Here is a 12,380-nt window from a genome sequence, read left to right as displayed (position 1 = left end):
AATGCAAGAATCTCAGCTAAAACGTCCATGACAGATGGCCACCCAACCTCTGCTTAAAAACTTCCTGGAAGGAGAGCCCACCACCTTCTGAGGGAGTCCATCCTGCTGTCAAACAGCTCTTACTGCCAGAAAGTTCTTCCTGGTGCTCAGTTGGAATCTGTTGTTGTTGTTTAGTCGTTTAGTCGTATCCGACTCTTTGTGACCCCATGGACCAGAGCACGCCAGGCACTCCTGTCTTCCACTGCCTCCCGCAGTTTGGTCAAACTCATGCTGGTAGCTTCGAGAACACTGTCCAACCATCTCGTCCTCTGTCTTCCCCTTCTCCTTGTGCCCTCCATCTTTCCCAACATCAGGGTCTTTTCCAGTGAGTCTTCTCTTCTCATGAGGTGGCCAAAGTATTGGAGCCTCAGCTTCACGATCTGTCCTTCCAGTGAGCACTCAGGGCTGATTTCCTTCAGAATGGATAGGTTTGATCTTCTTGCAGTCCATGGGACTCTCAAGAGTCTCCTCCAGCACCATAATTCAAAAGCATCCATTCTTCGGTGATCAGCCTTCTTTATGGTCCAGCTCTCACTTCCATACATCAGTACTGGGAAAACCATAGCTTTTACTATACGGACCTTTGTTGGCAAGGTGATGTCTCTACTTTTGGAATCTACTTCCTTGTAATTTGAACCCTACCCTCTAGAACAGCCTTTCTCAACCTGTGGGTCCCCAGATCTTGTTGAACTACAACTCCCATCACCCCTAGCTAGCAAGGCCAGAGCTCAGGGATGATGGGAGTTGTAGTCCAACAACATCTGGGGACCCACAGGTTGAGAACCGCTGCTCTAGAACAAAAGGAAACAAGCTTGCTCCATCATCCATGTGACAGCTCTTTAGACAGTTGAAGATGGCTATCATATCTCCTCTTGGTCTCCTCTTTCACAAGCTAAACATACTCAGCACCCTCAACTGTTCCTCATCAGGTCTGGTTTCCATCTTGGTTGCCCAAGATTTGATTTATTATATTTCTATGCTGCTTTTCATTCAAATGAATCCCAGAGCAGCTTAGAAACAATAAATAACACGAACATGAACAAATATAATACAATGTCACAAATACAGCATAAATCATATTGAACAATTAACAAACTGTCAGTGAAACAACTGCAATCTATAAAGCACTGTTAACAAAGCAGTAGCTAGGAAAAATAAGCTAAACATCACAATTAAAGCAGAAGTCATTATAGGATTCACAAAGTGCTACAGCATTCATGATCTATAAAACGATATTAACAACATTATCAAAATAGCAGCCGAAAAATAAGCTAAGCGCTGCTGAATTCGTACACATAATCTCCCCTTCTATTCAGTTTATGAAAAGACACATATACATCATGCCCGTGGCAGCAAATTCCTTCTAGAGGTTCCTTGGGCTGGAGGTGAACTCAAGCTCCCCCGATGGCAAACAGAGTCTCTTACTCCTCCGTTCTTCCTCTGGAAACAGCTCTCTTATGATGGCTCCCAGGGCTGGAGGGTGGGGCAAGGCAGATGGGAAAAGTTACAGGGAACCAGGCAGAGGGCCTTCTCGGTGGTGGCGCCTGCCCTGTAGAATGCCCTCCCACCAGATGTTGAAGAGAACAACAACTACCAGACTTTTAGAAGACATCTGAAGGCAGCCCTGTTTGATGCATTACTGTATTTTAATATTTTGTTGGAAGCCGCCCAGAGTGGCTGGGGAAACCCAGCCAGATGGGTGGGGTATAAATAAATTATTATTATTATTATTATTATTATTATTATTATTATTATTATTATTATGCAAACAGATAAGGTGGCACTGTATCAAGCGCATGTTATCCCACCCTATCCGGTGCACTTGCCCATCGCTTTCCTTATGGAAAAACCCTATATTTTGGGAAACGGGTTCTTTGTGCGAGCCAGTTGTAGTTGCCCAGCCTGAATTTGCTGGTGTGTGGCTGAGTCCCGCTGGCTCCTGCTCGCGGTCAGGATGAGGCCAAAAGTTCATTCATGCGCTTAAAGAAATGGTTGTTGTTAAAAAGCAGCCCACAAAAGCAAAGCAGCCGGCGATTGGTGCGGCTGATTTCGAATTGCAACACTTCTTTGCAAGAGAAGCTGCCATGGTTGCATGTTACTTGCTTAACCAGGGCCCATGGGGTCAATTACCTGGTCTGCTGAGAAGCAGTGGTGTGTTCAGACACCCGTTCCCTATACCAAGTGGTGATGCAGGTCACCGTGTTTACCGTCAGTTGTGAACCTGGAGCCCTCTGGCAGGCAAAAGGCCTGATCAAGATTTAGCAGACCCTCGCTTGCTGTTAACGTTCTCCACAGCTTGTTACCTAATGAGCAGAAGGCAGTTGCAAAAACTCCCCGCTGATCTCTTCCCTGTGAAAATAGGCCTGAGGTGTTGGACATTGACAACCCTAAATGAGCTAGCATTCTGGCATATGTCTGATTGTAAGGCAGTCTTTAGATAGGTGGCTGGGATAGGTGGATCTCCTCTGCCTGGTGACATGATGTTAAAGGTACAGTAGAGAGGTACGCGGACTGTCTCGCTCAGGCCGACTAGATGGTTGCATTTCAGGGACTTCCTCCCAGCTCTTTCCTTCTGTGATTTGCAAAAGGCTGCAGGTTATCCTCAGAACTACTGGTATGTTTAATCCAGGCATCCTCAATCTCTAGCCCTCCAGATGTTGTTGGCCTACAACTCACGATCCCTAGCTAGCAGGACCAGTGGTCAGGGATGATGGGAATGGTAGTCTCAAAACATCTGGAAGGCCAAGGTTGAGAAAGCCTGGTTTAAACCATGATTCCATGCAAGTGAAGAAAAGCAGCCGACTGTGGTGCTTATGGGGTACAGGGTTCTTCTACCTGAGCTTCTCGGACTTCTGCAAGGGCTAGCAGGAAGTAGTGAAGGAAGTGGACAGAAACATCAGCTGAGCAACGTTACTCAGACTAAAAAGCCAAACATAAGAAGAGCCCCCTTGGATCCCGTTTCATCCTGACCATTGAGTCCAGCATCCTGTTCTCGCAGCAGCCAACCAGATGCCATTGAGAAGCTTAAGAACAGGTTAAGAACAGTTTCAGGTTAAGAACGGACCTCCGGAACGAATTAAGTACTTAACCCGAGGTACCACTGTATGTACTTGGTGGTTGTTGGGTTTTTTTTAAAAAAAGGAAAGTTATTTTAAAGAGCATAACAAGATGGTTAATGAGACAGTGGGGATGTTTATCAAACGAGTAATATCAGCAAATAGATGAGGAGCAACGGATGATGTTTACCAGAAAATGTGCGCTTGAATTGGATAGCAGCTTTATTTGAAACTGCAGCATTGCTACGCCGCCAATGTGGGGTTTTTGTTGTTGGGTTTTTGTTGTTGTTTTTTGGTGTGTGTTTTTTTAGTCAGCCGAATTAATGTTCAATTTAATTCAAATTAGAACCAAATGGAAATACAGAGTGCAGCAAATGGCAGACTTGGAACGTTTCCAAACGCATTGCATTTCAGCAGTTTTTTCAGCTCATTCTCCCCCCCCCCCCTTTAAATCTAAAAGAAGCACCTTGTTCAATTGTGCTGTAAGCTTGTTCTGGCTAGAAAATAATGATGCACTTCTCTATTGTGGCAGGGGGGCTGGTACTTAATAATCTCCAAAGACTGAGCCATCCACCTGGCAGAGCGTATGATGCTAAGCAAACCGTAGCATTTTGAGTTCGGTGTCCATAGCAAAGCAGTTTGTGATTCTTTCTCCTCAGAATGCTAGTGGCTGGGAATCTCAAGCTAGGGGAAGAGGGCTTGGTTCTCAAACTTAATCCATGGTTTTGGAATGCTTTGCCTTTGGAACAGACTTCCAGAAGTCTGGAAGTCTGTTCCAAAACCAAAGCGTTCCAAAACCAAGGCGTGCTTTCCCATAGAAAGTAATGCAAAATGTGTTAATCCGTTCCAGACTTTTAAAAACACCCCTAAAGCAGCAATTTACCATGAACTTTACTATCTAACGAGACCATTGATCCATCAAAGGAAAGCAATAAACAATGTAGCGCAGTCACACCATCAATCAATCAGTGGCTGAACTGGGTTCCACACAGTCACAAAAACAAAACAAAAAGGCGTATCAAAAACAAAAACACAAAATAAATAGTAAAAACACTAGGGTTAGGGTCAGGGTTACTGTAACACTCAAAGGAGAGCCAGTGTGGTATAGTGGTTAAGAGCAGTGGACTCGTAATCTGGTGAACTGGGTTCGCTTCCCTGCTCCTCCACATGCAGCTGCTGGGTGACCTTGGGCCAGTCACACTTCTCTGAAGCCTCTCAGCCCCACTCACCTCACAGAGTGTTTGTTGTGGGGGAGGAAGGGAAAGGAGAATGTTAGCCGCTTTGAGACTCCTTCGGGTAGTGATAAAGCGGGATATCAAATCCAAACTCCTCCTCAAAACGGAAGTGTGGCACTCAAAACGGAGCATGATCGGCTTCCTAAAAGAGTTTGCAAACCAGAACACTTACTTCGGGGTTTGCAGTGTTTGGGTTCCAAATTGTATGAGTACCAAGGCGTTTGAGAACCAAGGTACCACTATACAGGCTTCCCATTGGAGCAGCTGGTTAGCCACTGTGAGAACAGGATGCTGTGTCTTGCTTCTATCTTGGTATAAGAGACTACAGCCACCACGGCATTTGTTAGCAGTACGCTTAATAAAGAAAGGTCAGCTGTCACTCATCTGGTGGTGTTCTGCACCACTATCAGCATGTTTTTGTTTCCCGATTTTTTTATTTAAAAAAGCCCCCATGAGCAACATCCAATTTAAACTAGCAAATCTGACGTTGGCACGTTGTTATCCCAGTACGTTTCCAAGCACAATTCAAAGTGTTGGTGTTGACCTTTAAAGCCCAAAACCACGCATAGGCAAACTCGGCCCTCCAGATGTTTGGGGACTACAATTCCCATCATCCCTGACCACTGGTCCTGTTAGCTAGGGATCATGGGAGTTGTAGTCCCGAAACATATGGAGGGCCAAGTTTGCCTATGCCTGTTCTAAACGGCCTCGGCCTTGTCTACCTGAAGGAGCGTCTCCACCCCCATTGTTCAGCCTGGACATTGAGGTCCAGCTCCGAGGGCCTTCTGGTTGTTCCCTCACAGCGAGAAGTAAGGTTACAGGGAACCAGGCAGAGGGCCTTCTTGGTAGTGGCACCCACCCTGTGGAACGCCCTCCCACCAGATGTCAAAGAGATAAACAACCACCTGACGTTTAGAAGACATCTGAAGGCAGCCCTGTTTAGGAAAGTTTTTAATGACTGATGTTTTAATGTACAATGGCACCTCAGGTTAAGAATTTAATTCGTTGTGAAGGTCTGTTCTTAACCTGAAACTGTTCTTAACCTGAAGCACCACTTTAGCTAATGGGGCCTCTCGCTGCCGCCACGCTGCTGCTGCGCAATTTCTGTTCTCATCCTGAAGCAAAGTTATTAACCCGAGGTACTATTTCTGGCTTAGCGGAGTCTGTAACCTGAAGCGTATGTAACCTGAAGCATCTGTAACCCGAGGTACCACTGTATTTTTAATCTCTTGTTGGAAGCCGCCCAGAGTGGCTGGGGAAACCCAGCCAGATGGGTGGGGTTTAAGTAATAAATTAATTATTATTATTATTATTATTATTATTATTATTATTATATCCCAAAGCTTGCTTTAAAAAAAAAAAGTGGGGTGGGGGACAAGAGGTAAAAATTAGTCCTCACTGCTGCACCTTGTGGAAGCACAGAATATACTCAAACCTAATGCCTCTGATCAATGCCAGTCTGCAGACTTCTATGTGCAGTGTTTGTTTTGCATACCGAAGACTGAATATCTCAGATGCCAAGTTACAGATGGGGCTGCAGAATGTTATTTGACAGCTGATTAGAGCAATCTGATGGAAATGATGACTTAATCACTAGAACAGACGCCAAATTCCCAGATAGAATTCCACCAGGTTAATCTAATTTTCGTGTTGTTAGGTTTTTTTCTTTGTGTGTTTGTGCCTGAAATAAACTACTCACCCAACTTGCTTCTGTCATATTAACAAACATGATATTGCTATACGAACTTCATACATAGGCAAAGCTGTTGAGTGCTTTTCAGCTTCAAAGCCAGGTTCGGCAACTTACAGCCCATAGGTTCAATCCAGCCCCTGAATGCCTTTCCCCAGGCCCACCCAGCCACATGCTGCCACCATGTGGTGACTCACCCACAAATCAATCTTCTGCTTAGGAAGCAGATAAAGAAGCCTGTTAGAAGTTTAGAACATAATCTGATAGGGCCTTGCTTCATCTGTTTAACCCTCCAGAGGCTCAGCTAATGGCAGTAAGAAAACAGAGCTTTTTCCTATACCAATTTCATTCTTTTGAAATTCCATGCTGAGCATTCCCAGTGTCAACCCAAACAAAATGGAAATGCAACTATTACAAAAAAAATGCAACAACTGCAAACCACAGAATGGATAATGAGTGCAACCACTGCAATCAGATTAAAGAGATCGACATCAAAGCCAACCACAATTGTTCATTATCTAAAAGAAGCCAGTTAGCACGTAACACAAAGGGCCAGGTGTTAAAATTTCTACAAATCTTAAAGTCTACGTAACATTAGCATCAATGGATGCAGGTGGCGCTGCGGTCTAAACCACTGAGCCTCTTGGGCTTGCCCATCAGAAGGATGGCGGTTCGAATCCGCACAGTGGGGTCAGCTCCCGTTGCTCTGTCCCAGCTCCTGCCTACCTAGCAGTTTGAAAGCACACCAGTGCAAGTAGATAAATAGGTACCGCTGTGGTGGGAAGGTAAACGTTGTTTCCGTGCTCTCTGGATTCTGTCATGGGGTTCCGTTGCACCAGAAGTGGTTTAGTCCTGCTGGCCACATGACCCGGAAAGCTGTCTGTGGACAAACACTGGCTCCCTCAGCCTGAAAGTGAGATGAGCGCCACAACCCCATAGTCACCTTTGACTGGACGTAACCATCCAGGGGTCCTTTACCTTTACCTTAGCATCAATATGTTCCTTCTGCCGCAAGGTGGAACTGCTGCAAATTTGGCAATGTAGCATATTTCACTTAATAACACACTTCAGATACATCAACTCAATGAAAGAAGGCAAGTTAATTTCTTCCTGGGTTCCTCGTCAATATCACCATACAGGACATGATGACATAAAATATTGCATGTTCTCTCCCTCCTGGTCGATCGTTCAAAAGCTTTCTCTAGCCTGAACATCACAGCGACTGATACCAAAAAGCATTAGCACACTTAGGGATCCTGCAAAGTATTTGCGGTTCACGTAACAGAACTCAGTAGCACAGCATTTTGGCTAATCTACTTTATTTACATATAATACACTCAGGGCATTCTGCCTTAGCTCCTTCCTCTTTCTCATCAGACAGCAAAGAGAAAGAAACAAAGGACAGTAGTCCTACATTCCGGAACACAGTAGTACAAAACATCCTGTCTCCGTCACTTCCCAAACTGTGGAATGAAAACATACACCGTCATGTGATAGACAACAATCTCATGACTGCAAGCACGGAGCAAGAATCCTAACAGCAGCTCCCATCAGTCCCAGCCAGCATGCATAAAGGCCAGGAACCATTGTAATCTACAATACCCAGAGGGCGCCACATTTGCTTCCGCTTCTCTAGTAGGTTATTTATTCCAGAAAGTACATTTAGGGGTTATTCTCACAGGGTCTGCGCTGCCTGCAAGGGAAGCACTCTTGGAGAATTCATCGGCAAGCTTTGGTCAGGTGGGATGACACGCATACACACACACACACACACCCCTCCCTGTTTTCAGCACGCCAGTGTCACATATTGCAAAAACCACTTACCTGGAGAGATAACCATAAGTGTATTGCTTTATGGTGTAGAACTACAATAACTGCTTTTTTGATAAGGCATGATATCTCGGTGACATGCTTCAGGTTGGAGGTATCTAATCTGAAGTCAGTTATATATCATCTGTAATCGCTTTTTCTCTTTCTTTCTTTTTTGAAAGCAGAGAACTATTTTATTATTTTATAGCCTGCAGTAAGACAGGAAGGATATAAAATGCTTGGCTTATTTCCCCATTGCTCAGCGTGGAACAGAAGCAAAGCAACGGCTTTCCTCTCCTTGCGCTCTGTCCCGTTAATTTTCTTATTCATTGCACACCTTTCTTGGATTCCTCTGACCCACCTCTTCTCTCCGCCTGCCCGCCCCCTTCCTTTGCGCTCTTAAATATTTTATTGGCAGAGCGCTCAGAATATGTACTGTCATGGTTGCAGTCTCTGGAGGTCAGCTGCGGGTTTAATAATAAGATGTGAACCAGTGACTCTGTAAAAACCCACTTTGGGTTCTCAGTGGTGCATGTTTTATTGAATCCAATGTTAAAGGCAGTTAACTTATCAATTGGTGATTGCAAAGGTTAAGGGAGCTTGTAACATGAATCCTCTTATGTAAAGGAAAAGAGGGCCAATTTAGGTGTTGCACTGTGGGGGGACGGGGGAGCCATAAAGAAACTTCCTTCAGTGTGCCATGTGCTGCCTCATGCGCAGGCAAGCACTTCTGCACTCATGGTGCAGGAAGCAGCCGTGTCAGTGTGCCTGTGCAGCTCACCTGTGGCGCATTGCTGCAGCGCCTAGGAGGAACCATGTTTAAGCCACGCCAAGTGCTTTGGAGGAAAATCAGACCTGACAGTCCATGAGCCTTCTTGAAGATGGGGGAGGCAAATTTTAGGACACGTTATTTCTTATTCACTGATTTGGAGCATTTTTTCCTTGCTTTTCAGCTCCCAGGCTGACTTACAAAGATTGATAATAAGACAGTCCTTGCCCTCAGGCATACAATTTAAAGAAACAACACAAAAGGAAAAAATGGACTGGGAGGGAGGAGGGGTTGAGATCAAACTATGGAACTTGATAAAAAGGTAAAGGTAAAGGTACCCCTGCCCGTACGGGCCAGTCTTGACAGACTCTAGGGTTGTGCGCCCATCTCACTCAAGAGGCCGGGGGCCAGCGCTGTCCGAAGACACTTCCAGGTCACGTGGCCAGCGTGACATCGCTGCTCTGGCGAGCCAGAGCCGCACACGGAAACACTGTTTACCTTCCCGCTAGTATCTACTTGCACCCGAGAGTGCTTTCGAACTGCTAGGTTGGCAGGCGCTGGGACCGAACAGCGGGAGCGCACCCCGCCGCGGGGATTCGAACCGCCGACCTTTCGATCGGCAAGCCCTAGGTGCTGAGGCTTTAACCCACAGCGCCACCCGCGTCCCCCATAAAATGGCCATCTTTTCCCAAGATGGTTTCTTTCCCTTTGCTGATGCCGCAAATGACAGCCTGGCCACCATATTGCTCCCTCCACTGTGTCCCATAACTAGTGCCATACCAGGGCATTATGGGAAGAAAATGGCAACTGACACACACAAAATACCTGGAGGAAATTCTGTAAAGCAACCTCCTTTTTCTCAGTGGGCAAGAAAAAAGGAAACTCTCTGACATTTTCTGAGGAAGAAAAGACATCTTTGAGAAATGTTGACTCAGTTCATCAGCCCTTTTAGATTTACCTACAACTATAAGTGCATCCAAACATAGGTTCAAGGCCAAGCTAAAGTTAGGCTTCTCTATATTGTTGGATGGATTGTTTCTTGCAAATTGGCCTGTGGGGTTGCAATAATATTTGAGGAATTTATCAATAAATAGGTGGGGCAGAACATTGGCTGGGTAGCCGCTTTTTAGAGGACACACCCTGCTTCATGCATTTAGCAAGTAGAAACAGTAAGCTATGCCTGCCTCAGTTTGGTCAACTCCAGTAAGATCTCATCTTATCTTTTAAATTTATAAAATGACAACCACTTTCTTGTTTTCAAAGTGTAAACCTCTACATTCTTAATTACATTTGTTGCAATTATCCACATTTGTTGTTATCCTCCCAGATCTCTTCTTGTCTAAGTTGTCAAGTTCATTTCTCTGTTTATCATAATCATCTTTCATTTGTTCCTTGTCAGTTTCTGTAAATTATCATTTTGGTATCGGAAATGACCTGCCATTCCTCATCAGGGTGATGATTGCGATTGGTGCTATCAAACATAGCTGTCAACTTTTCCCTTTTCTTGCGAGGAATCCTATTCGGAATAAGAGAATTTCCCTTTAAAAAAGGGAAACGTTGACAGCTATGCTATCAAAACATCAGCAAACTTTGTTAAATGCTAACTTCATTCAAACGTGTTGGTTGTGGCAAACAATACACTGGGCATCTGGGTGCCTGGAACACCCATTTGAATCCAGTGAGGAGCCTATCACAAGCCAACATCCCTCTCAGCGGTGGATCATATGCCCGCGCTGCCCAGGGCGGGCGCACTCCCAAGGGGGGTAGGGGCAGAGGGTGCCCTCTCAGGTGTGGGATAGCCGCTCGGGTGCACACAGAGGCACGTGTACCCTGTTGCCAGGGGCAGAGCAAGCCGCCGATGGCGGATATTCAGCGCACCGTCCGCCTGCGACTCCAAAACCTCCCCCAGCTGTCAAAACAAAGGGGGACGGGGGGGAATGCCACTGGCAAAGTGGCACAGCTCCCCCTGACAGCTCGGGGTAGGCTTGGGAGTTGCGGGTGGGCAGTGCGCCAAATGTCACCCCCCTCAGTGAAGACACCTGGGGCAGACCGCCCCCACCGCACTGTTGGGCTATTCCATTCCACCTTAAGGAACAGGCATGATTGTTGTGTGTCACATGTCTGTTTACACTCCAGCACAGCTTGCTGGGAACTTCCATTTGTGTATAGCTTTTGCTTATGCTGTCTTGCTTTTGGACACGAAGGGGATCAGACATGTTTCCTTTTGTCCTGATGTATGCTGAATAAACTGCTTCTAAATATGCTCACACAACTATCTCCTGCCACTTCTGTTGCATAGCGTTTCTGCTGAGTAGCATGCCCCAGCTTCTGAAGCTCAGGTCACAGATGCTGCACCAAAGACTGGAGATCACCCAGCACACCGGCCAGTGGGCTGGAGCCAGCTGAGGGCCTGCCAATTGCCCCCGTTTCCTTGGTTGCATGCCAACACGCAGCCCCTTCTCCACCCCTGATCCCTCTCCCAATCACACCCTAAGTCATCTTCCTCCATCTAGAAGAAAGAAATAAACAAAAAAAGAATAAAGAAGGAAAAAGCACCAGCTCCATAAATCCTTCCAGGTACAGGTTGACACCCAAGCAAGTCCTTCTCTGAGTTGGAACCTTGCTGGGAGCTGCAAGTGAGGAGAGCGCTGTTGCACTCTGGTCCGATTTGTGAGCTTCCTGTTTGAGCATCCTGTTTCTCCACCGTGAGCATGGGATGCTGGGCTGTTAGGTTCTTACTGGCTATCGTCCCTTAAGAATGGCTTCCATATCAGAACTTGGAGAACCTCTTCTCTATTATAATTGCTTCCTTCCTTTTTTGTGTGTCCTTTCAGTTGTCAGATCTACTGAATAATTTCCACTGCCAGCTCCAGGTTTTAGGTGACCGCCCTCCTTGCATGGACATCACTTCTCCTTTCTGTTTGTCTTTCTTTGAACCCAACCTGCACTGCTGCCCAGAGAAGAGGGGAAGAGAGATGGTTGTTGTTGCTGCTGCTCCCTGATTCTGATGCTCTTCCTGAGCTTAGAAGGGAGCAGTGGGCATGCAGCAACACTGAGGATGTAAAGAGGAGCAGGGCAAGGAGGCTGCAGGAGATGGCAGAGGGTCCTCTCTTGGGTGCAGGCCTCAGCAAGTGCACTGCAGTGCTGACCCCAGGCACCAGCTGTGCATTTATTTCAAGTGTGAGTTTAGCCCCCCAAAAGCAAAAGACTTCTTGAAATATGGCAACCTTTAGAAGAGGAAGGATGGTGGTGTTAGTTCTAAAATGAGGGTGGTTGTTCTTTGCTTTAACAAATGTATAGGGCAGCTTGGATTATAAAACCAAGATAATAGGACTGTACATTTTCCTTCCTTACAAAATGGGCCTATTTTGGGACTGCTCCAAAACATACGAACCAAAGTAGTCAATGGATCATTGAATGGGCGATAAAAGAATGAATCACAATGCCGCTTAGGTACATACCGAAATCTGTTCAGAACCACTCAATCTGCATTCCTAACATGCCAATTTGCTTGTGCAAATAAGCCTGGTATTGACCCTCAGTGGGTAATAATAACAATAATCAGAGTATTGAAACCCGATCTGTTAGGATGAGTCTTGTGGGCATGATAATTTGAGCTTTTTAAAAGCTTGCTAGCTGTTAAACCAATCTGTTAATGTTTCCTTTTAGCAGAAAAACCGACGGTGCTTGGAACTGATGCCGTTTGGATTGCTAGCCTGTTAAATAATATACTGTGGATTGAATCTCTGTCCTATCTAGCTAAATAATGTTTATGCTGACAG

The 12,380-nt window shown here is 45.7% G+C and overlaps 2 protein-coding genes across 52 annotated transcripts in view; one reads left to right on the top strand and one right to left on the bottom strand.

Moving 5' to 3' along the window:
- The window catches only part of LOC310659256 (uncharacterized protein), a 516,050-nt gene that overhangs the window by 388,545 nt on the left and 115,125 nt on the right, over positions 1–12,380 (bottom strand). The window contains exon 4 of one of the 2 annotated variants that reach the window (XR_014502666.1): positions 705–1,512. Coding sequence is in view for 1 of the 2 variants with exons in the window: in XM_083402540.1 (XP_083258666.1) it covers positions 1,403–1,512 (110 nt within the window). In the remaining variant the exon portion in view is untranslated. Of the gene's footprint in view, positions 1–471; positions 1,513–12,380 lie in introns of those variants that run through there. The other variant, XM_083402540.1, reaches the window with a different exon arrangement.
- CELF2 (CUGBP Elav-like family member 2) overlaps positions 1–12,380 on the top strand; it is a 523,411-nt gene that overhangs the window by 418,068 nt on the left and 92,963 nt on the right. The gene's annotated exons all lie outside the window — the stretch shown is intronic.

The sequence above is a fragment of the Podarcis tiliguerta genome (genome assembly GCF_965153285.1).
Source record: "Podarcis tiliguerta genome assembly, chromosome: 10".
Taxonomy (NCBI): Eukaryota; Metazoa; Chordata; class Lepidosauria; order Squamata; family Lacertidae; genus Podarcis; species Podarcis tiliguerta.
This window is presented reverse-complemented; position numbering and strand designations above follow the sequence as displayed.